Source organism: Lutra lutra, chromosome 18 (genome assembly GCF_902655055.1).
Source record: "Lutra lutra chromosome 18, mLutLut1.2, whole genome shotgun sequence".
Taxonomy (NCBI): domain Eukaryota; kingdom Metazoa; phylum Chordata; class Mammalia; order Carnivora; family Mustelidae; genus Lutra; species Lutra lutra.
The window spans coordinates 32425814-32451282 of NC_062295.1; the positions used below are offsets into that span (position 1 = coordinate 32425814).

The 25469-nt window shown below is 53.3% G+C and overlaps 1 protein-coding gene across 2 annotated transcripts in view; it reads right to left on the reverse strand.

Moving 5' to 3' along the window:
• Positions 1 to 25469, reverse strand: part of COL26A1 (collagen type XXVI alpha 1 chain) — a 126821-nt gene that overhangs the window by 79635 nt on the left and 21717 nt on the right. For both annotated transcript variants that reach the window (XM_047714651.1, XM_047714650.1), the window contains exon 2: positions 6861 to 6983. In XM_047714651.1, coding sequence (XP_047570607.1) covers positions 6861 to 6983 — 123 coding nt within the window. The remainder of the gene's footprint in view (positions 1 to 6860; positions 6984 to 25469) is intronic.

Sequence of the window (25469 nt, forward strand, 5' to 3'; positions counted from 1 at the left end):
CAGACCACAAGTTCATCCACCTCGCCTACCACAGCCACGTCAATCAATAGCTAGGAAGGGAAATGTCAATCAAGGTCACCACGAGCTATCACTGCACACCTGTTGGGACGGTTACGATCCAGAAGACCAAAGGTAACGTGGATTCATGTGGATGTAAGGAAGAGGGAATGCAGTGTCCACGTGGAACGGAGAACAAACACCACACTGTGGCCCACCAAGCCCTGGGTGCTCTGGCCTGGCCTCTGCCAGCCTCCCTCTTGGTTCTTGAGCTCTCGTTCCTGCTTTCCAGCCGTACTGGCCTTTCAGATCTCCAGTGGACCACATCCCTCAACACTTAAGGGCTGTTCTCTTTCTTTCTCTCCCCCACCCCACTGGTACCCAGTTAAGGCCCAGTCATCTCCACTCTCACCTCAAACGCCCTCTCCTCCAGGAAGCCCTCCTGAGGCCTCTGAGCAGCTCAGCTTTCCTGGCACAGCAAACGAAGAGGACTCTAAGGGCATTATGTTTGGTGAACCCTTGCGAGCTCAACCCCCTGATGCTATGAGTGTCGCTGTCCCTTCTCTGGATGGGGACAGAGTCCTGGCCTGAGCTGTGCGGCTGGTGGGCAGTGGAGCCAAAATCCACTCACACCAGCACGAAGCAGACAAGCCCACTCCCCACACTCGACTGCATACCCCCCAGGGCCCGTCGTTTCATCGGCTGCCCCCCACTCCTACCCTGGATGCACCTACGCGGTCAGATGAGGTTGTCTGTTTCCGCCAGCCCAGCCAAGACCCCGACGACGCAGCACAGGAGACACTGGGGCAGGTGTGCAGGATGGTCCCCCGCAAGGACAGCCCTGGCTGACTTGGCCCGAGGGCAGCAAACATGCAGTCAGGCAAGAGAAACACAGGGCTTTCTGGCTGCTTTGTTTCTAGCTCATTCCAATGCATCTCTGCCCATCTGTGAGCCCTGAGTGAGTCCCCGCCTCTCGGAGCCCTCTGCGAAGTCTGTGCTGAGATGCGCCAGACTCAAAGATCCCCTTCCGACCTTGAAATTCTCCAAACACAATCTGGAGTCTCCGGGGGAGTGTCTCCCAACTCACTGGTTCAGGGACCCAAATCTAGGGACTTCTGACCTCTCCTCATTTGCTCCCTTTGACGGTTGGATCTTGGGACATCCCTCACCGTCACCTGTCACCTGGCAATCTCAAGGACATACATTCTCCTGGGGGTTGGGTCTGACTCAATAAATATCCACGGCAAAAGTGCCGTCTCCTCCAAGAGGGCCTCCTTGACCAGCCCGCCCTCTGTCGCACCCCACCCCCCACCCCACTGCAGGCTGGGTCCCCTGGGTTTATACTGTCGTAGAACCCTGGCTTGTCTTCCAAACACTCATCACCACCTGTGCAGGGTGGGGAGGCAGGGCGTGGCTGCTTCCACCACAAGGGGCTGGAAAATGCTTCCTACTGTCTCGGGACACTTGAGGGTCTCCTGAGCTGAGACAGCGTGGAGGCAGCCAGCACCAGGAGAGCCGGGCTGTGGTTTGGGGTAAGATCTGGTGCATTCGGGGAGCAGACAAGGCACTGGCAGGGCAGCTGTGAGAGCCCCAAGCACAGGCAAGGAGACTGGCCTGGGTCTGGGGAGACCTCAGGGTGCACGCCAGGCCTTCAGTGCACGCTCCTGATCAGCAAAATATGTCCGAGCCTGCAGTATTCATGTACTAATCTACACCAGCATAGTCACACACATTATTTACTGTCTTTGCATAGATTAAAAGTCAATAGAGCTTCATTTCGCTCCTATTTTAGAGATTAGAAAACAAACAGAAGACTTGATGTGGTTTTTCTGCTCCTCAACAGACAGCCTTGTACGCACTAGGAGACCAACCCCTCCCGGCCAAGGGGAGGCCACCCAGGGACTGTGGCGCTGAGCACTGTGGTGGTCAGACTGACTTTCTAGAAAGACCCCGCCTATGGCTGACTATGTGGCACCAGATGGGAAGGGAGAGATGGAAGGTGGGGCAGGGAGTCAGGCGGCTGCTGGCTGAGCAGGAGGGGCAGGGCAGGGATGAGTGGCCTCATTCTACAGAAGGGGAAACTGAGGCTCGAGGGGAAAGTGGGATCAGATGCCAGCTTATAAAGTGGCAAAGGTCTGACCAAATCAGGCCTCTGGGTGGGGCTGGTGTGTCCTCATCTGGTCAACGATGTCCAGAAGCTGCCCCCACCATGAGCAGTTGGTCCTGGGGGGCACTTTCAGGAAGCACAGAGGGCTGAAGTCATGAGGTCTTCTCAGGGGCTCCCAAACTCCTCCAGCCACTCAATGACTGCCCCCCAGAAAGGGTGCAGATGCGTCTGTATTTCCCCAAACGTGGCCCTGGGTGCACGGGGTCACAAGAGAAGGCACTTGACAAACGGAATCCCAGAGGGGTGAGGTGCCCATCACCGGAGGTGTGTAAGTGGAGGCCATGGCTCTTTGGCCTCCAAAGGTGGAAGGAGGGGTCCCCAAAGCATCAGGAGGTCCCTCGCTGGGTGCCGGCACAGGGCTATGGTCTGGGAATCGCCAGCCCGGAGACCTCACGTGGAGGCGCGGTGCCCCTGCCCCCCACGGGGCATTTCAGCCTGCAGGTTCCTGCCGTGGCCGCACTTCCCCACCAGGGACCACCGCGAGGACGACCAGACTGGGAGGTACCGAGACAGGCTGGAGACTCAACAGGAAATGGGAGCGGGGGTTTCAAAAAAGGAGGCAGCAGATTATTAATCTCTTGATTAATAGCAGCGGGCCAGTGGGAGGGAAGGGGCTGTCCCACTGCCGTGCGGAGGCAGGAGGAGGGGGTTTGAAGCCTCTGGCCTCCTCCAGATCCCAGCTAGTCGTGCCGAAGTGCCAGATACAAGGGACAGCAGGCCCAGCCGGCAGTGTCTTCCGCCCAGCCTCCCCCACCAGAGCCCAGGACAGCAGGGCACTGGGGAGTCCTGGCGGGGGACGGGGATGCAGCCCAGACAAGCCCCCACGCTGCGGGGATCACCCACGCAGGCCGGCTGCGGAGGAGGGGCAGGAAAGAAAGGCCATGTTTGAAGAAAGTACTAAGTCCCGGCAACCCAATCAAAGGGGGGGTAGGCAGGCCGGCAGGGGGCCGTCTGGCGGAGGGGAATGAAGGAGGCAGATGAAGCCCGGCAGAGTTCCGGCAAACCCCTCCACTCAGCACATCTGGAAAAGGTTGGCTCTAATGCCATCAAAGAGCTCCGAGAGGGGCCAGGGAGACAGCCAGGGCAGGGAAGCCAGGCCGAGGAAACTTAACCCCCAAGTCCCTGGGGCTTGGCCCTCCCAATCTGTCAGGCAGGCCCTGTGCCTGGCCCACCCCCCTTCCCGCAGCGGCCCCCCTGGGGGTGGGGGGGTTTGCTCAGGGGGGACAGGAGGGCAGCATCAACAACACCGGACTTCCTGCTGCCTTGATCGAGGCAGAGCCAGGGGTGTGATTTCCCACCCCAAAGCAAGACAGAGGGATATATCCTCATTCCCCAGAAAGGGAAACTGAGGCACGGAGAGGGGAGGCCCGGCTTGTCCTCTCTGCCTTCCTCTGGGTGTGGAGCTGGTCCTCAGGCCTCTCTCGGGGAAGTCTCAGCATCCAAGCCCTCACTGTGGCCCTGCCCTCCCACACTGTTGCCTCTCCCATCCCCCCTCACAGCCACACGGCACCCCTCCCCTAGGGAAACCCCCTCCACCCCCAGATCTCTGAGCCAATGTCACTGCCGCCCACCCACCCGCGGAAACCCAGGACCAGGTCTCATATCAGGGCCATTTGACCAGCGGTTCCGTCCAGAACATCCCCTCCCCCCAACCACACCGTTCTGGGAGGGAAGGGGCCATGTTCTTGGACACCAGTGTCGACTCTTAGGTGTTCGGTTCCGCGCCAACCACAGATCAGACCAAACACAGGATCTGAGGAAGCTGAGACAGGGACTTCCCTGAAGGGAGACCAGGCCCTGGGGAAGGGGGGGGAAACCCATGGAGCCCCCTCTCCCTGCCAGCTGCTGACTGGCCGGGTGCCTGGCATGGTCCTCTGGGCCTCATGTTTGTAAACATGATAGATGCGTACCTCCGACACACACACACACACACACACTCTCTCTCTCTCTCTCTCTCTCTCTCTCTCTCTCCAGAAATCCAGTGTAGAAAAAAACTCTCATAATGGGAGAATCCACACGGGACACGGATGGATTACAGTTCTGTTTCCACATAGCAAGAAGATGGCTGAGTCCTTTAAGGTGTGTGGCTGCGTCCCCACACCGGGCACCTTGGTGTGGGGGGACCTCGGTGGGTAAGGACCTCGTGGTGAGCCCTGGGAATAATGGGAGGGGGACATCGTGGGCTGCCATGGTGGCCCTCATGAGTTGGTAGAGGTGCCCCCCAAATCAGACCATCCCAGCATCACCTGGGTGAACCCACATGGGTGGCAGGTGCCCCTGCTCTCGGCCTGCCCCCTGTTGCAGCTCTGACAGGGCCCCCCCTTCCCCTCCTGCTGCCCATTCCCCAGCTCTGGGATTCTGCCCTCGCCTCTCTCCAGGACCCTCCCTGACAGCTTACAAAACAGTTTACAAATATGCTCCCCTACTTCCTGTCTTCAAAACAAACAGAATCCCTCCCTTACCCCATGCGGCCTCCAGCTTCCCAGGCCCCTTCACTGCTCCCTTCACAGCAAGAACTTCTAGAAACTTCTCACATCTCATTTTCCTCCTATGCGCCTGCCTTCTTGGCCTCCATCCCCACTGCTCCCCAAGACGGCCTTTGCCAGGGTCCCAGCCACCTCACGTTGCCAACTCTAATGGGCACGGCCCCAGTCTTAGCAGGCTTCCCAAAGCATCTGGGAGACTTGGGCTCTCCCCCATGCCTTCCCTCCCGAAACTCACCTCCCGGGACACCCAAATGCTCCTTCTCCCCTGCCTGCTCCTTCTCCCCTCCTTAGCCAGCCCCTCCTCCTTTGCCCTGCCTCTGAAGTTGGGGTGCTCCTTTGCAGAGCCCTGCAATTTTCCCGGTACTCCAGACTTTTTCACTCAACCTCCCCCCTTCTCCCACGGATGCCCCCATAGGCATCTCCAGCTTCACTTGGCCAAAACAGAGCTGCTGGCTTCCCCTCCAAGGTCTGACACCACTGGGGGTCCCCAACTTAATGAAGAACATGCCCAGCCAGCCAGCCACTCAAACCAGACACAGAGGGTTATGTATGATTGCTCCCTGCCCTTCTGTGAACAGACTCTTGTCATCTCAGCTTCCAGACACCTCCTGAATTCACCCACTTCCCAGGTAGTGTCCTGGCATGAGCCACCAACGCCTTGCACCTGCATGTATCCACTGTCCCCACGGCAACCCTCGATCTTTTTTAAAACCTAAACCAGCCCAACTCAGGAACTTCCAAAAAGGAGAGAAAAATACTTCAAAGCCAGCAGAAGGAAGGACGGAGCAGATAAGAGCAGAAATCAATGAAATTGAAAACAGAAAAATATTAGAGAAAAATGAATGAAACCAAAGCTAGTCCTCAGAAAAGACCCGTGAAACAACAAAGCTCTAGCAAGACTGACAAAGGGAAAAGAAGAAAAGGCACGAGTTATCAATATCAGGAATAAAACAGGTTAATAGGGCTACACACGTCAATTTAGCAGCTGAGAGGAAATGGACCAGGTCATCGAAAAACACAAATCACTCCAACTCACTCGATCTGAAATAGATCATTCGACTCGCCCCATAACTATTAAGGAAATTGAATTTGTAGCTTAAAAACTCCTTCAAAAGAATTCTCCAGCCCCAGATGTTTCCACTGGAGAATTTTACCAAATGTTTAAGAGGAATTAATACCAGGGCGCCTGGGTGGCTCAGTGGGTTAAGCCTCTGCCTTCGGCTCAGGTCATGATCTCAGGGTTCTGGGATCGAGCCCTGCATCGGGCTCTCTGCTTGGCAGGGAGCCTGCTTCCCTCTCTCTCTGTGCCTGCCTCTCTGTCTACTTGTGATCTCTCTGTCAAATAAACAAATAAAATTTAAAAAAATATTTTTCTGGGGGGAAGCAAGTTGCAGAACAAAAGAATATCATCTGGTTTTGTCTGAAAGTATATATATATATATATATGCTCATACATAAACATGAGGAGAAAAGGGTCTGGAGTAACGCACTGGTAATATTAATAATGGGATTGTGTAGGAGCAATTGGGAGACAGGAGAATACTCATCGTCCACCTTATTCAGTTCTGTAATATCTGGATTTGCTTTGGGCACTGAGTATATACCAGTTTCTTCATAACAACAATGACAGCATTAACAGTGAAAGGCAGAATGAGGGGCACCTGGGTGGCTCAGTCGGGGAAGCGTCTGCCTTTGGCTTAGGTCATGATGTCAAGGTCCTGGGATCAAGCCCTGCATCAGGCTCCTTGCTCAGCGGGGAGCCTGGTTCTCCCTCTGCCTGCCGCTCCCCCTGCTTGTGCGCTCTCTCTCTCTCTCTCTCTTGCTCTCTCTCTTTCTGACAAATAAGTAAAATCTTAAAAAAAAAACCAAAAACAAAGAAAGAAAGAAAGGCAGAATGACACTCTCCCCCTAACTGGCGTGGCAGCCTGTGGCCCAGGACCAGAATCTCTGCCCCTTTCATGGGTCCCAGCAGTGCCTGCGAGCTGTTTCTGGGCCTTCCCCACCCCTCAGTACCCTCACCCCACTTCTTGTCTATAGTGCTCTTCTGCTCATCAAATGCCCATGCTCTATACACAAAAGGTGCTCCATAAATGCACACTCAGCTTTTGTTTCTGAGCATCAATCCCCCTCTCCAGCAGCCTGTGCTGGGGTTGGATTCATCCAAGGGAACAGAAAGGAAGGGCAAAGCTGGCCCTCTCCACAGCCTTTACCTCACGAGGTTGGCACAGGGCCCGGGCCATCGGCAGCTCTGGTACACACGCTGGACCACTGTCTCCGAGCCGTTCTGCACCTGGCAGGACACTGTCCGCGTCACCGTGTGATGGCACCAGTGCCTGTGGGGAAAGCAACAGTCACATCAGCCCTTCTATTCCTGAGGTGCTGACTGCAGGTTAAAAGGCCATGCTGGCCAAGGAGGGGTCTCTCCATAAGGCCATGGGGTGGGGGTGCTTGTTCTTCTGGGGAAGGGGTCCACTGAGACCCTCAGTCCAGGTCAAAGGGGAAGGGAAAGCACCCGCACCCTGCGGCCACCAAGCCCTGGCATCCATCATTTCAGTCACCAAACATTGGAATGAACCCTTGCCCATGGGGAAATCCCACTTTGACATGGAAGACTAAGAAGGAAGTGATCATAACCCACAGGAACACGGGGCCATCAGTGCAACCAAAGGATGCACACAGGGAGCTATGGGAACAGCGGGGCACCTAACACAGGTCCCAAGAAAGACCAACCACCTGGGTATTGAAAGCTAAGAGTCAGCCTTCAGCAAGTGCAAACACCCGTAGCCCAAAGGCTGGGAGGAGGGGAGGAGCAAGGAGGAAGGGGAGGGGCCAGGAGGAAGGGGAGGAGCCAGGAGGAAGGAAGGAACATGGTACCCGCCAGGCTAGTTGTGGGTCTTAGCATGAAGTCAGTGGGGAGCCCCTGAAGGGCTCTGACCAGAGGAATCTCTCTATGGGTCTGAATTTAGAAAAATCCCTCTGGTGCAGTGTGAGAGGTACAGAAGCCTGAGCTGGGGCATGAGGGTGGGTGTTATATGCAAACAATAATGTGATTGGATCCAGATGGCAGGCAAGCCCATGCTCCCACCTCCCCCACGCATTCCCCACATCCAGATCCTAGAAATTTAAATCTAAAAATAAATCCTTGTTGCAACATTAGCAAGATAGTGGGACAGGAGGCCCCCCACTCCTATCTCCCCTCAGTAACAATAATTTGGCAGCCATCCATGGATAAAAATGCCCTTGTGGGAGCTTTGGGATTTTTGCAAACCATACATCTTATAAGGGGTTAAGATCAGAAACATACAAGGAACTCATAAAACTCAATAGCCAAAACCCAAAAAATCTGATTTTAAAATGGCCAAAGGACCTGAATAGATATTTTTCTGAAGAAGACATACAGATGGCCAAAAGCTCAACATCACTCACCACGAGGAAAACGCAGATCAAAATGAGAGATCACCTCACACTTCTTAGGATGGCCATTATCAAAAGGCCACAAGACAACAAATGTTGGCAGAAGTGTGGAGAAAAAGGAACTCCGGTACATTGTTGGTGGTGATGGACATTGGTACAGCCATTATGGTAGGTTCCTGAAGAAATTAAAGATGGAACTACTGTATGACCCAGGTATCTCATTTCTGGATATATATCCAAAGGAATTAATATCAGTATCTAGAAGAGGTATCTGCATGCCCGTGCTCATTGTGGAAGTATTCACAACGGCCAAGACGGAAATAACCAAAGTGTCCATCCATGAATGAATGGGCAAAGAAAATGTAGAAAATACACACACACAATAGAATGTTATGCAGCCATTAAAAAGATGGAAATTCTACCATTTGCATCAACATGGATGAGGCTGGAGGACGTTACGCTAAATAAATAAGCCGGACACGTTTGTATATGAAATCCAAAACCGTCCAGCTCATAGAACCAGAGAGTAGAACAGGGATTTCCAGGGAGTGTGAGAGACGGGGAGATGCTAGTCAAAGAATACAAAAGTCCAGTTATAAGATGAATAAGTTCTGGGGATCTAATATACAGATTCGATCTGTATGTATTATGTATTTATTATCTGTGTATTACACACATAATCATGTGGTGATTAGAGTTAATAATTCCACATTGGATTCTTGAAATGTGCTAAGAGAGTAGATCTTAAGTGTTCTCACCACAAAACAAACAGTGGTAACTATGTGAAGTGATGAATGTTTTAATAATCTGTACTAATCATTTCACAATGTCCATATATAATAAGTCATCACTTTGTATACCTTTGGGGGTAAAAAAGCATATTGTACAACCTAAATATACACTTTTTCAGTTTGTCACTCTTAACTCAATAAAGCAGAAAATTTAAATAAAGAAACATAAAAGTCCCTAACAGCATTGGAAAACAGAGAAGCAGTGGGGGGGGCAGAAAGTTTGAGGAACGCTCGTTAGATTGAAAGTAGGTGAAACTGAGTTGAAAGGGGAGAGCCCAACAGGAAACATAGGGAAGATTCCAGATTGGCAGTAAATGTGGGTGCAAATCGGGAACAGCTGATGATGTGGCTGATGGGATAGGGGAGGGACCCAGAGGTAACTGTCAGAGGACCATAGTACAAGGACCCAGATCCCTACCCCTGCCGGTGTCAAGAATCAGGCATTAGACTCACCCGCCTGAGGCAGGTATGGTCGTAGAGGGTGCCCCAAAATCTGATGACCCCCAGGAGAAACTGAGACCCTCTCAAGTTTATACAACTGAATTCGGGTGCCTGGGTGGCTCAGCTGGTTAGCGACTGCCTTCAGCTCAGGTCATGATCCTAGAGTCCTGGGATCGAGTCGCACATCAGGCTCCCTGTTTGGCAGGGAATCTGCTTCTCCCTCTGACCCTCCCCCTTCTCATGCTCTCTCTCTCATTCTCTCTCTCTCAAATAAATAAATAAAATCTTTTTTTTTTAAAGTTTATACAACTGAATTCTTTTTTTTTTCTTTAAGATTTATTTACTTGAAAGAGAGAGAGGTAGAGCAGGAGGAGGGACAGAGGCAGAGGGATAGAGAGGCAGAGAAGCAGACCCCCTGCTGAGCATGGAGCCCAACCCAGGGCTCGATCCTAGGACCCTGAGATCCTGACCTGAGCCAAAATCAAGAATTGGAGGCTCAAGCAACCGAGCCACCCAGGCGCCCCTATACAACTAAATTCTTGCACACTCCTTCTCTACCCTTCACCTATACCAACCCTCCAAGAGACAAAGCAGCAATAAATAGTAAAGCAGAAATGAGCCAGTGGAAATCCCCAAATACCAAGAATTTCAAAGTATTCGAGAAAAGAAAAGGCCAGCACCATGAAAGAAAGGCACCAACTCAACAGACAATAAATCACACCTCAGGAAAAGACAATAAACCAAACCGATGAAGACAGTTTTTTAAAACATTACTGATGTCCTCAAAGAGATAAGACAGTCGTGCTTTTGTGGAAAAAAAATATTATGAAATGGAAAAAATGAGATCTCTTGGAAATGAAACGTATGGCTGTAAAAACCAAAAAGTGCAACAGATGGGCTGAAAAATCAGAATGGACACAGCTAGAGTGACGGTATGAGCCGGAAATCTGAGCCATGAACTTTCCAAGGATGCACTGCAGGGGGAAAAGGAGGTGGGAAATGGGGGAGGGGGAGAAGGTGAGAGACCCAAAGGACAGACCATTTGCCAACATATGTCTATTAGTAGCTCTGGAATGGGGGATCGAAGAGAGCCAAGGGAAGTACGTACTTGAAGAAAGTATAAAGAGAGTTGGAGAAAGACATGATTTCTTAATCCAAAAGAGCCCACTGAGTGCTAAGCCAGAAGAACACAAAGAGACATATCATGCTGAAATGTCAGAACCCCCAGGATGGAAACAACAATACCAAATGCTATAGAAAAGAGAGTGACACAGATTACCCATCATAAACTTAAATCAGCAGTGCCAGATTCATCAAGAAACACAATGGTTCAAATTTCCAAGGGGAAATATTGAGTACCCAGAACTCCACGCCCAGGAAAGCTCTCCTTCAAAGGCAAAGGCAAGGAAAAGACATTTTCAGATGCACAAGAACTCAGAAAGCTTGCCAGTCACCTTTTCTGAAAGAATCACTGCAGGATGTACTCCAGCAAAATAAATGAAGGATGCAGAAGGAATATATCAAATATAAGCAGCTGTTATGAGCAAAGAAAGAGTAATACGATTTAATAACAGCCTAGCTCTAAAATCCACAGTGATCTCAGTATGGAAGAGAGCTGCAAGTGGGACAGAAGGAACCAGAAGTTGCTGGGGATTTTGTCTTGTTTATGGAAAGGACACAGGTGCTTTGCAACTTCAGGTACAGTAGAAAAATACACGATTAAGATATACCTTTCAGTTCAAAGATAAATAGTAGCAAGGATAGAAAGAGGACACAAAACTGACAAACCATGAAAGAAAAAAAATGAAGCAAAGAAAATCTGATTAACCCAACAAAATGCTAGAAAACCAAGAAGGTAGCAACAGAAAACACAGGAATTAGAAACCCTCGAAAGAGGAAGAAGAAAAGAATCAGCAAAGATTTGAGTGGAAATGAGTGAAGTAAATTTACTTTAAAAAGTGAATCAACAAAACAGGTTTAAAAAAAATCAAATAGACAAAGCTTATAACAATTCTTAATGAGAAACAAACAAAAGACACAAGAAGAATTCCAGAGATTTAAAATTATATGTAAATATTATATGTGATCTTACATCAAAAATTTTCAAAATCTGGAAAATTTTCTGCACAAATCTCTATTACCAACATTTGCACAGTCAAAAAGGGCATAGAAGTAATCGAAAGTCCATCCCTCTCCCCAAAGGCACCAGGAGACCTAGCACAAAACCTGGGTCTGCCACCAACCTGCTCTGTGACTTAAGCGAAGTGATGTCCCCTCTCTGAGCCTCAGTGAAATTAAAAAAAAAAAAATCCTACCTCTCAAAGTTATTTTGAGGGCTATGTGAGCAGATTTAGGTTAGTGGTGTATGAACCATACGGCACTCGCTACCTAAGCCAAGGAATCCCCAATTGGTTGGCTACTGGAACCCCACAGTGTCCATTAAAGCCTAGGGACTGACCTTCCCATCTTGGAGCTGGGAGGAGTAGTGGGCATTTAAACTTCACTGTCTGTAGCTCAGAGTTGAGGCTAAGCTGGGAAGGGAATCCAGCCTTCCAGCCCACAGGACCAGCAGGGTCCCACGTCCCCAGTACAAACCTCTTCTCCTGTGTCTGCAGATTGGTCTAGAAATTGTGCAAGATGGCGGGAGCCTAGGCCCCTCCTTCATCTCTACCGGGAAGCACTGGTGCCATCTCAGGTACTGAGCATGACCGTCTTGGGGATGAACCAACCGGAGGACAATGCTCCATCCCAACATCCGCCCCTGGCATTCCAGCATAGACAAACCAGCCAGCCATCTCAGAATCACGCCGGGTCAGGGTTCTCTATAGGGAAATGAGCTGTGAATTGCAAAACATTTTCAAATGCCTCGATTCATCATCTGCAGACATTTGATCTTTTAATGGGCTGTAAATGGCTTCCCAAAATCAAAACCTGGCCAAAAACAACGAAGAAGGCAGGCAGAGACAAGGGAAAAGGGATCCAGACCTTCTCAGATGGAATTCAAAACCTTATTCATCTTCAGGCACCACGGTTCCAGAGAATCTTGGTGTCAGGCATTCTGCTCCCGTGTGGGGTCCCTCTTAGGATCCCCATGTCCTGAACATTCCGTGGTCCTGTTTGTGGGGGGCATCACAATGCCACCCACCCCTACTCCTGCCCACGGTGGGTGGGTGCATACAGATCTGCATGGACTACAGAAAAATTCCACCCAGACTGGCTTGGCAGGAGACTATGTCCCTTTTAAGACCCTTCTGGAAGGACTGGCCCAAGAACACAGAATTTGGGAGTGGCAGGGCTGGTCCTCCAACTGCCTGGCAGTGAGGGTGCCCTCAGCAGCCTTCATCAGGATGGGAAGGGCTGGCATTATCTTTGGGCAGCAAATGTCTCTTCCATACCTCCCTCTCCCCTGGAAGGTCCAAGATGGGAAACTCGCTCTCAGCTTTGGGGACAGTCTCCCATCCAGGTCCCTTTTCTCATGAGATGAGGTCCACTCCCTGATGGGGCTGAGCCACTTTCTTGGCCCTGCTCCACCAGACCCAGAGGCCATTCCTACAGTGGTCTTCATCGTGCTAAGTGTTTGGCTCCGTGACTTGGCCAAGCTCCGAAATTCTTGATTTAGGGTCCTTTGGGACAACAAGCGATAGGTGGCTTCAGGAAATCACGGCGCAATGGAATGGAGGGTCTTCAGGACACCCCTGGCCCAGGCCCACTTCTGAACATAATTAACCCAGGGAAATGGCAATATGGCAATATGGTGGCTTCTCCTCCCCAGAGCCCCACCCCAAGCACCCACCCTTAATCCTCCCAGTTCTCTTATCGGAGCTTTGCCTTGGGAATTGATCTCACTCACACTTTCCCTCCATCACCAGGACCCTAAGCTCTGAGCCTGAACCAAGCCCCAGGGCTCTGACGGTGTCCTCCCTCCAGGGGGAATCACCCAGTCGGCCCCCCTTTCCCCTGTCCCACACTCCGCTTCGCCCACCAGCTGAGTCTCCTCGGTGCTTCCCCTTGAACCCCAACATAGGGGCCCTGCTTATCTGGACAGTGGTCACACATCATCATAGCCCATGGGACACACTTCAAGACACACCATTTCAATCTGCCCCGTAATGAGCACATCCCTCTCCAGACCCAGCTGAGTCCATATTGGTAACCACCCCCATTAAACTCCCGGTCCTTTTACCCAGAACACCCAGCGGCAAATTGCCACAGACTCCGCCTTCTCCCTCTCTCGCTGCCCGTGGCCACTCAGCCCCCATGCCAGGCAATCCCACCTTCTCCACCCCTCTCCAGCTTCCTCTTGATCTTGTACCTGGATGGCCTTGGCGCCTGCTGGTCTCCCAGCCTCCAGCCTGGTCTCCCTGCAGTGTCCTCTATGAGCCACCAGAGGGCACTCCCAAAACCATAAATCTGTCCTGTCCAGGTCACCTCCCCTCCTCCCCATCCTCCACAGCGCTCCCTACCTCCCTGGTACCACCTCCTACCACCCTCCAAATTACCACCGACACTGTCACACTGTCCCCCCTGGCATGCCATCCCACCGTCTTCCATTTGGCCAACTGTTACCCTACAAGTCTTCATTTGGGCTCTGTCCCCTCTTGGAAGACTTCCTGACCCCCTGGCCAGAAAGGGACTCTTGCCTCATGCCCCACAGGCTCCCATACATCCCTCAATCTTAGCCCTAATCATACTAGAAAACTATAGGCTCCCAAGGACAGTGGACCGGGGGCAGACCTCATAAAGTTGTGCAGATCCGACCCCAAGCCCTATGTTCCAGGAGGACTTTCTCTCACCCACTTGCACTCATTCCGCAAAAAAACGGTTTCTGGGGCTCTGCTGGGTGCCAGCAAGCTCTGTCTCTATGGCTGGGACCACCCATCTCAAGGTTAAGGGTGTTGAGTTTCAGGCCCCCCTCCTCCCCGCCCTGATCATTCTAATTACCCGGACATACCCTGCCCAACCCCCAGAGGCCAGTTCCAGGAGTTCTCAGGGCGAGCTGGGTGCAAGGAGCTCTGTGAAGAACCCAGGTTTGCAGCCTGAAGGCCATGGCCTCGCGGATGGGCAATCTGGATGACTCTGAGACCACGCCCTTGAAGTAGAGCCCCTGGGGCTTAGCTGGTCCGCAGAGAGATACAGTCAGAGAAGTCAGGTCCTTGCCCCTTCCCAGGAGAGAAGAAACAGCTCTGGTATAGAGTCAGCCCACCCGGCTTCTGGCCAGGCAGAGACCCTCTCCTGTGGGCAGAGTCAGGCCCAGGACCCCAAGACCTGTTTTGGGGTTGGCAAAGCAGTCCCATGTACTGTTATGGGCTGAGATATGTCCCTGCCCCCAAATTCATATGTCAAAACCTTAACTCCCAGGAACTCAAAATGTGACTATAAAGATGGAATCTTGGGGCACCTGGGTGGCTCGGTCAGTGAAGCATTGGACTCTTGATTTCGACTCAGGTCGTGATCTCGGGGTCGTGGGATCGAGAGGAGAACGAGGAATCCGCTGGGGATTCTCTCTCTCTCTCTCTCCCCCCGCCCCTCCTCCCACTCACGCTCTTGCTCTCTCTCTCTTGCTCTTTCTAAAACCAATAAATAAAATCTTAAAAAAAAAAAAAAAGAGTCCTTAAAGAGGGCATTAAGTTATAATGAGGTCCTTAGGGTGGGTTGGAATCCAGGGTAACTGGTGTCTTTCTATAAAGAGGAAATTTCCAAATGTGAACGCAGATATGTACCAAGGGAAGATCGCATGAAGGCGCGGGGAGAAAGCGACCATCGGTGAGCCAAGCAGAGAAGCCCTGGGAGAAACCGCCCTTGTCAACACCTCCGTCGTGCCTTTCCAGCCTCCAGCACCATGAGGAAATTCACTTCTGTCATTCAAGCTGACCGCGTGTGGGACTTGGTTGTGGGGGCCCCAGAAAACCTGCCATCCGTGAGCTCGCACAATCTCCCCAATTCTCCCAGGTGGGTAAGGTGGGTGCCTTACAGAGAAGGAGGCTTGAGCCTCCAGGAGACAAGGTGACACACTTGAGCAAGGGGTCCTTTTAGACCCTGAAGCCCAGTCTTCAATTCTACGCCCCAAGCTGCATCCACCTTGCCGGTGAGGGCAGCGGACAGTTAGGGAACAAGAACAACATCGCGCGGCAGGTGCTAAGTAGCCAAGTTCCTCTGGGAGCCATCCCACCTGCACCCCCAGGAGACCACTGGGATGACAGCTCGGGCCCCAGCAAGGCTCGTGGGGAGGGCCTGGAGCCACCCTGCTCCCCGCCCCCTCCTCACTGCGGCCCCGCATGGGAGTCAGCCCTCCGGGTCTTCCTCACTCAGCCCTGGCCGGGAAGGACCGAGGCTACTCCACAGTCACAGATCAGGAAGCGAGGCTTGGGGCAAAGGCAGGCGGGACACATCCCAGGCCACCCAACGAGCAAGTCGACATGCACCCAAGATTCAAGCCCAGCCCTGAGCTGCTCAGCTACACCTGCCGGTGGGGGGGGACCTGGAGATCACCTGGGGCAAATGCTGGTCTCTCCACGAGGGGCCACACTGCCCGGGGCGGGCCAGGCTGCCGTCGGTGCGGGAGGCAGCGGGCTGCTGACAGGAAGCACAGACCAGGAGCCGGTGCACACGGGGGCCTGGGTCTGGGCAGGGAGGAGGGATCCAAGCTAGATCTCCCCAGCTTGGAGCAAGGAGCCAAATGTAACAAGATGAAACATGACCAGGCGAACATGCAGTCCGGCCCTGCGGCCCCAAAACCCAGCGGACGAGCCCCAGATGGGGCATGGAGTTTCTCGCCAACAATAAGTTCAGTACGAGTCAGTGGTGTGCTCTGTATTCCAAAAGGCAAAGGCAACCCGGGCTGTCTTCGTGCAGAATAAGGTCAAGAGCACCCTGCTCCCCTCCATACCAGCCCACGGGCGGTGGACACTGGGTCTGTCCCGGGGCCCCCTCAACGAAGGGCTATCAGCGGTCAGACCCTCCCCGGACTGCCTCAGCGCCCAGAGCTGCCTCACCCGACGTCTGGCTCTCCCCAGGCCAGCCCCCAGCCAGGGTCTCATCCATGCACGAGTTGAAGGGCCCAGTCACACAGACATCAGGACAAGTCGAGAGGTCCACTGTAGCAGCAGGACTCCCCAGGGAGGCGGGTGGTAGCTATCGCCGGGCCTGCATCCCAGCTCAACTTCTCCTTCTGATTCCGAGTCTGTCCTCTCCCTTCCATGGTCTCCGATCGCCAGACACATCCTCAGTGCCAGACCCCGTCCCAGAATCTGCTTCCCAGGGACCCAGCCCGGTGTCTGCTGTGCGCCCAGCAGGGAAAGAAACGAAATGATACCCAGTGCCCTGGGAGGAAAGCAGCCGCTGTCCTACAGGCTGGGGGGACCGGGAGGCCAACCCGTAGAACCGGGATCGTCTATGGGAAGAGGACAGCTCGGAAGCCCAGGATTTGGCCAGGTGGAGAGGAAGGTCCCCTACCCCTCATATTCACACCTGCCCTCTGCAGCTGGTGAGAACTATCAGCTGTGGGTCCTTTGGATAGAGTGAGCTGGGGACCCCAGTGGGGGAAGGCGGCTCTGAGCGGCAAGCTCTCCATTAGAGACACCTTCAGGTGAGACATGCTCAAGAGGCCCCAGAGACCCGGAGTCAGGGCAGGGCAGGGAGCCACCCGGGAGACCGACCTCCAGAGACCAGATTGCCGCACAGCGTCTCCCAACAAGGCAAGCGTCCCTGCGGTTTAATGTTTCTCTCCATCTCTCAGCCAGGGAGCCGCTGTCCGGAGTGGCGGTTTTGTGTGTGTAAGAATAACGGAGTGTGTGTTCCACTCAGTCCAGATCGGTTTTTAGGGCCGAGCATTTGTACCCGCAGAGAGACTTGCCTGTGTCCCCCGACAGATTTTTTTATCGGAACTGTCCATTTCAAGGCGAGACCAGAGAGGGATTCAAGTCATTCTAAGGTCACTGACTTTCAGAGGGAAAGGCTGCTGGTCCCCAAAACAGCACAGCAACCCACCCAATCTTTCTGTAAAAACAGGGGAGGCAATGACGTAGACTCCAGGGTCCAACACTGAGGCCGGGTGGGAGAACGAGGCGTGTGGGTTCGGATGCGGGTCTGCGGGCAACGGGGGAACCCAAGTGCGCGTCACCTCCCCAGACAGCCCAGCTGGGCCGCTTCATAACTGTCCATAGTCGTTCTCTAGCACTTTCCATGGTGGGGAATTCCTGAGGCCTCCCCGACTTGAGACAAGGCTGGAAAGAACCCCATATGGAGCAAAAGCCACTTTGGGATTGAATTCCCCATTCGCACTGGGGCAGCTGAGGGAGTATACGATTTGGCCGAACAGACAGCGTGGTTTTGAGCATCTCCAGAGAGATCCAAGAGGACTCCCATTAACGGGAGCGCCAGAGGCCAAAAGCTGCCTGAATTCGGCGCCAAACGTCCTCGTGGGATCTGCGGTCCCGAGGCCAGCTGCTGAGAAACCGTCCGGGGACACAGACCCCACGACCAGAGCTGGAACTCACCAGAACGTGTATGGAGTGAGGCATCACACGTTTGCTGTAGACCGACCGACGACGGTCTCCAGTGTCCACCTTGAACCGTGAGCCCTTTGGCCCGCAAGCGACCTCTGTAGAAGCCAGAGCTTTCCGTGTAGCCGAGAGCAGGACAGGACCCAGGAGCTTGTCCTCACTGGTCCTTCTCAAGGGCACCGTCTCTCAGAACTACCTGCTGACTCGGGTCCTGTGGGGATGCATCCAGGGATATGCAGTTGTAACAAGCTTCCCGGGGATGCTGGGGAAGGACAGTGACCCTTTCCACCCAATGGAAGTTGGAACCGAAACAGGAAAAAGGGTGACCGACATTCACTGAGCACTCGGATGTGCCAGGTAATGGGGCAAGCCTCTGACACATCCCCTCCTGTAATCCTTACGAAAACCCACCAGGGAAGAGCAGCCAGCTTGCTTGTGTTCAGAAGAAGCCAGCCAGGCCAAGTAGGTCCCCCACCCCATCCCTCCACAAGGAAAAATGTATGCTTAGTGATGGACTTGGTTAATGGGCTGGTGGGGGCTTCTGTCCTTGCAGACCACACTTTGAGCCACACTGAGGGATGGCCTCATTCTCTCCCACCTCTGTTGCCTGAGACAGAGATTCTGGTCCACTCTGGCCCCCAGCTCCTCTGTCCATGCCGGGCCCTAGTAGGCCTACTTGCTTTGGGTCAGATGCCCACCTCTGGTCCAGTCAGGTGTGGAGAACTCACATGGCACCAAACAGGGGGCCTAGGGCCCCCTGTAGCAGGCACTCTGGAGGACTGGGTCCCTTAAAACAGTGAGCGAGGAGGGTGTCTAACTGACACTCATATATGACACATATGTCCCTGAGAATCATCTCCTCCTCCTCCTTCTTCTTTGCTAACCAACCCTGGTTTTCTTCAGACTCTGGGCATCAGTAAGTTCAAAAAAGGTAGGGAAGACCATAATCCCATTGTTTGAGGTGTGCACATGTTCCTTCATTTCTGGTCAGTGACAAGTAAAGAGAACACAACTGAGGTGTTTCTGGAAAATACCACCCCTTATGGGGGAGGGAGGATTCAAGAAGAGAAATTCATCCCTATTTCTATACACAGGTGGATGAGGATGTGATGCCTGGAGCTGTGGCAGCCATCTTACAGCCATGAGGGAAGACAGCCTAGGGAGAACAGAGCAAAAAGCAGGGTCCTTGAGGATTTGATGTTGCCAAATTAACCAACCTTGAGCCACCCGTTTCTTAATATGTGAAATACTAAATGACTTTGTTGTTTTAGCCCACATCAGTAGGGATTTTATGACTCACATTTAAAAGCATCCCAGACAAAACAACCTGCCATCAAAGCATACTATCAAGGCATACAAATGTGCAGTCAGGAGGCCTAGTTAGTGGCTTACCTGCACCACTTACCACCCGCATGGCTTTCGGAAACTCTCAACTTCAGAGCCTCAGTTCCTCATCTGCTAAATGGGAGCCCACTTTTCAAGAGTTGCCAGAAATCTCAAGAATTAATCTCTGTGACGGAATGGAGATACGTGGGCTGCACAGATCTAGCAGAAGGTAGCGATTACTTCCGTGCAGACTGCCAGCTCCTTGGTTCAGGCTTCTAGGCTCCTCGGGATGTAAACCTGTTGCTTCCATAAACGTCAGTGGAGGACATGCCCTGTGATCCCCACCCCTGACCTCCAGCCAAGGTGCGGGCTCTGGATGGCATGGGCCAAGGTGATATCACCCACTGTTCCCACAAAGTTTCACAGTGCCCCTGCCTTACATAGGGCCCCAGAGTAGCTGTGTGCCCTCACCAACCCGGGATGGTGGGAAGTGAGTGTCCAGGATGCGAGTGGGTCAAGAGAGCCAACCCCCTGCGGTTAGTCCTGCTCTGGCTAGCTGAACGGGCTTTACCATGTCTAAGGCTCAGGTGTCTCACCTATAAAATGGGGAAAATGACCTGCAGCCTGAGAGCAATAAAAATGAATGAATGTGTCAAAAAAAAAAAAAAATGAATGAATGTGGAAGCACTTTGTTTATGGTAGTTGGTGGTAGTTTCTCTCTGGGGTCAACACCGCAGTCAGGCACAGCCAAGAGCCATCCAGGGGACTGCCTGCACGGAGAGGCCGTCACTGCAATGTTCCCCCTGAGGGCGCAGACCCTTGGAACTCAAATGCCAAATGCCCGTCCCTGAGAGTCTCATAGCAGCATCATCAGGGGCAGGAGAGGAAGGCTTCCCCACGCGGGAGGGGACACGTGGAAAGGCCACCACTCCTCAGCTCACCTCTTCTGCCCGGGACACTGTCTCCCACTCTGGGAAGCAGACAGAATTTGGTTTAGGAATATTTTCTGGAAAGCATCTCACAATGGACTTGGACGGAGAATTAAGAAAGGTCTGCACTGCGGCAGGGGGCAGGGGAGCCGGGGGGGAGGGTCTTGCAAAGATCACCTTGTCCCAACCCACTCTTTACAGGTGAGACGGGAAGGACCCATGGTGACTCACCGAGCTGGTGGCAGAGTCGGGACGAAAGCCAGGACTCCTGGTTTTAATTTTCTCCCATCCTCCCACAATCAGCAGGGAGACTGGTTCCCAGTGTTCACTTGGGGGAAAAAAACTGATAAGAATCTGAAGAATGTGGGCTGCCAACAGGGACGAGGGTGGAATTTGGCATCTAGTACCCTGGAGATCACACACAATTATGACCCGGCAAGTCTCTGGTGAGCGGAACACCTTTTGGACCTGCGTCCATTTCCACAAAGAATGGGGCTCCGTGTCCACACGCCGGGCCCCGCTGGGTGGCCCCCTGCAGCCAGCAGCTGGCTTTGAGTCTCGAAGGAGCCCCTCGGTCCCCCCGCCAAGGGCGGGCCCCGAGAACTTGAAGCAACTCAGATTCCTGCGGGGAATGAACACAGCATTCCGAATTAAACCCTGTTGTTCATGGAGTTCGCCTCTTCCTCGGGATTGCCGCTTCTCCTGGAGCCTGCTTTGTCTCCCTAGTTCTTCGCAGCGTCTTGCCACCAGCACTCATGGCTGGCAGCTCAGGAAAGGCCCTCCCCTGCCCCAGCGGGTACTCGGGAAACATGGGTTCCAGACCACTGGACCCAACACTTTCCACCTGTGACAAGTCAAGGGGTTCCAGAGGTCTTCCTGGAAGAGGAAGCCAGAGCCCTGGGGTCACTGTGTGACCATGGACTGGCCCCATCCCTCTCTGGGCCTCCACCTCCTCCTGGCAGCATTGGAGCTGGGGGCTAGGGGTGGGGCAGGGGCCACGGAGGGAAGCGGGGGGCTTTTGGAGGCCATCACGCTCACCTTGACCGAAGGGCCAGAGTGACACTGCCTCTCACCCAGAAGTCAGACTGTTGGGAAACCAGACAGGCAGAGAAAATGGCTGCTCCGTGCCCTTCAGCCAGCCAGGGCTAGGTTTCTACTGCTCACAAGGCTGGAGGTACCTACGCCCTCTCCAGGCAGGTCATTCTGCGAACACCCCAGGGTGCCCATCCGTGAACAGGTGCTCACTAGACGCATGAATGAAGAAAGAAGGGACAGAGATGGTGCGGACTGAGGTCCCACTCCTGCTGCTCTCCCCTGAGGTTTCCCTACCTGGGGGCCCTCCTGGGGCCTCTGCACCTGGGACACTGCCCACAACCATGTCTTTTAGGAAAGTCCCCTCCTCCCCACCCAGGCCCTCCTCTCTCAGGTCTCTGGGGTCCTGCTTGGACAAGCTGAACCCCCCTCCTCTTGGTTTCCCCCAACTGTGCCCACTTACTGACATCCGCAACGCCCCCTGGGGAGTACAGCACCATCTCTTTCCGTCTCTGGCCCCTGACGGCAGAAATCCATGCAACTTGCATGGCTGGCCGTACCGGCATCCAGTAGGCGATAAGTAGAATGCTTGTGAATGAACGAGTTCAGCGGGAGAATTAAACGCCCGTAAACAAGTTTAGGATCTTCACATTCAAATTCTAATCTACTTTACCACCAGATTCATCCTTATGGTAAAACAGCTTTGAAATTAGAAGGAAAGCCCATTAGGGGTGCCTGGGTGGCTCAGTGGGTTAAACATCTGCCTTTGACTCGGGTCCTGATCTCAGGGTCCTGCGTTCGAGCCCCACATCAGGCTCCCGGCTCAGCAGGGACATCTGAGCCTACCACTCCCCCCACCGTCACCTTGTGCTCTCTCTCTCTCTCTCAAGTAAATAAAATCTTTTTCAAAAAGAAAGAAGGCCCATTAGAAATAGGATTCCTTATGCAAATATTTGCTTTCCCCACACTTTGAGACTCGACATAACACACAAGGGAAGGAAAGATGCAAGTCATATTAGGTGGGAGGTGTTTGGGAGAGACTCATGGCTCTCGCCAGCCAAGGTGCCCCGGGAGGGGTCCGCCCTTTTCCTGGCTGTCCTGTGACCATGCTGTCCCCAGCCGGGTACCCTCAGCAGCTAGGGGACAGCGATCAGGAATCCGACCCATATCAGGGGGCCCTGGTCTCCCTCCCTACCCAGGATGTCCCCGCACTGCTCGGTCCCCAGGCTCAAATGCCAGGCTCAGCCCTCCACGTACCACCACAGCTCCCTTCCTAAGGCTCTTCTCTGGAAAGCGCCTCTCCATGTCCTCGCCCACCGTAAGGCTTCCTGCCGTCCCCTCAGCGCCCACCTGGCCACCGCCTGCCCTCTGGCTCCTGGGCGCCATCGGTCCCGGCCTCCCAGGTCCTTCCCAGGACACACAAATCTAATTTCCTCCAGAGCCCCAGAGGGGGTGCAGGATGGAAAACACCAGACCCCGCGCATCCCCAGCATCCAGCATCAGTGTGACTCCAGGCAGGGCTGAGGAACGACCGTTCTAAATACTCTGGAACCGCCAGACAAAGACGGTGATGGAAGGCAAATGTCCCTGTGGTTGGGCACCTTCCCCTCACCTTTATCCTCTCTTCCGGCTGCTTCTCCCCAGGCATCCAGGCACCGCTGTCGGGCCACAAGAAAGGCACCAAATCACGAAACAGGAATCCAAACTTTCTCTAGGCATCCAGGCCCGCAGAGGCATTTCTCCTCCAGCTCTGCTGATTAAAGGGCTTCCCTCCCAGGAAACCCTGCAGACAGAAGGCAGTGCGGTGGGGGGGAGGGGATAAGGGGGGTACCCTGCAGGGCCACCAGGAGGGACGGGCCTCCGCTCCTCTCTTGGTCCCAGGAGCCCACAGTGGGCGAACGCACTTCTATTTGTTGATGGCTTTTCCCTTGGGATCCACACCCAATTAAACCCCTCGCGCCCTGCAGAAGGCTCTGAACCAGGCCACCCAACAGTCACCCACGAAAAACGGCCAACTAAGGACTTGCAGTGTTACTGCTACGAAGGGTTCTTGTAATCAGCCCTGTGGTGGGATCGCCAGGCTTTCTGGTTAGAATTCCTGGGGATAAGGTTTTCTCCCCTCCGGGAGAGACCTCACAGCGGGACATTTGCAAACATATGATGGTGAGGTCTGGAAACCTGCGTTTCCCCGTCCCCCTCTAAACCATTTTGCTGAAATACACTTGGCTTACGAAAAGCTGTACATAATTAATGGTTACAAGTTGATGAGTTCAGAGATAAATATACATTCCACAAAGCAGCACCACGATCTGCCCTGTAAACACACCCAGTCCCTTCTTTTCATGTAATATTGTTGTTATTTTGTGTTAAGAACCCATAAGGTCAGAGCTACTCTCTTAGACAATGTTTAAGCACAATGTATACTATTAACCACCAGCACCCCGATGCACAGATCTCCCAGATTTTCCTCTTGCATAAATGAGACTGTATACTTGTGACAAGTGCCTCCCCATTTCCTCCCTCCCCCCGCCCCTGGCACCACCCTCTCACTCTCAGCTTCTAGAAATTCCCCCTCATTGATTTCACAGGTTTTAAGTTTGACTACTTTAGATCACTCATCTACATGGGATCATGTAGCCCTTGTCCTTCCACGTCTGGCTGATGTCACTTAGCGCCCTGTCCTCCAGCTTCCTCCCTGTTGTCCCAAATGGCGGGACTGCCTTCTTTTTCAAGGCTGAGTAATATTCCATTGTATTGTAGAGATCACATTTTCTTTATCCATTCATCCGCCGATGGACGGAAACCGGCTGTGCGGTGTCAGAAAGTTCCAGCAGCATCTCAGAAGACCAGAAGGTCTCCTGCTTTCTGATTCTCAGAAGCTCAGGAGTCAGGACAGGATAGGGAGGGTTTCCATTCTGCAGATGGAAAGATTGGGGCTCGGAGCAGGCACGTGGTATATGGTCTTGCTGTAACAAATTACCTCCAACTTGGTATAATACGGCCCGTATTTATTATCTTAGAGCTCTGAAAAGTCCGAAGTCCGAACTCAATCTCGCTGGGCTGGAGTCAAGGTGTCAGTGGGCTGGCTCCCCCTGGAGGCTCTGGGTTCCTCAGTCCCTTCAGCTTGTCACTCTGACCCCATGCTTCTGTTGCTGTGTCCCCCGTTCCCTCAGACCCTCTCACCTCCCTCCTAATGGGATCCTTGGGACTGGGTGGTGTGTACCCCAATAACCCAGGATCGTCTCCCATCTCAACATCTGCAAAGTCCCTTTTTCTAGGTCAGGTTGCTTATTCACAGGCTCTGGGGGGATTAGGATGGGGACGTCTTCGGGGGCCATTATTCTGCCTCCCACACATGGCTGGCCCCAGGCCACACCAGCAAGAAATGACCACGCTGGGCCGGTGGAGGGAAACCCAGTTCCAACCACCTTCCGCACGCTTTCAGGCTTCCCAGCCATCCCCATACACCCAGTTTGGGGACACGGGTGAAAGGAACAGTGCAGATGTCCTATGGACCGGATGCAGGAGGTGGGTGCACATGAATCAGGAATGCCAGACCCACCCCACTCAGCACACCTGGGCTCCTACTATTTCCACCGACCTGGAGAAGCCTCCCACCTCTGCACCCCCCTGCGGAGTCCCAGCTCTGCCGGGAAACTCACAGCAACTTCTCCCTCTTCTGCCCGGAAGGACCTCCCTCCCAGCCACTTCCATGCTCCCAGGCTCACCCCACCCCCTGCCTCCGTGCTCCCACACGACTCTACTGTGCTCCTAGAATGCACACCCAGATGATGCAGACATATCGCACGTGGCCCGCTCCCCACCCGGCCCTTCCTGTCCCCTTATCTGTGTTCCCTTCCTTGCTCACCTTCCACCTTCAAGCACTGTCTGAATGGTCAGACAGCTCAACAGTCAAGGGCATGAGCTAGAACAGCCTGAGTTCAAATCCCGGCTCTGCCCTTACTAGCCATGTGACCGGGATGGGGGGAGCACCTTTTTAATCTCCCCTCAGTCTCCCTACCCGTAAAATCAGAGCACCTAGAGGCACCCAGGTGGCACAGTCGGTTAAGCGTGTGACTCTTGGTTTCGGCTCAGGTCCTGATCTCAGGGCCATGAGATCAAGCCCCGCATTGGGCTCCACGCTCATCAGAAGTCTGCTTGGATAGTCTCTCCCTCTGCCCCTTCCCCCACTCACATGCTCGCTCGCTCTCAAATAAATAAATGAATTTTAAGAAAATATAAGAGTATCTAACCCATGGGGTCATTGCGAGGAATAAATGAATTAATTAATGCACCCGACATATTAGAATGCCACCTGACACATAATAAGCATCGGGTCAGTGTTTGCCACCGTAATGAGGCATCAGAGGTCTCTATCTTGGTCT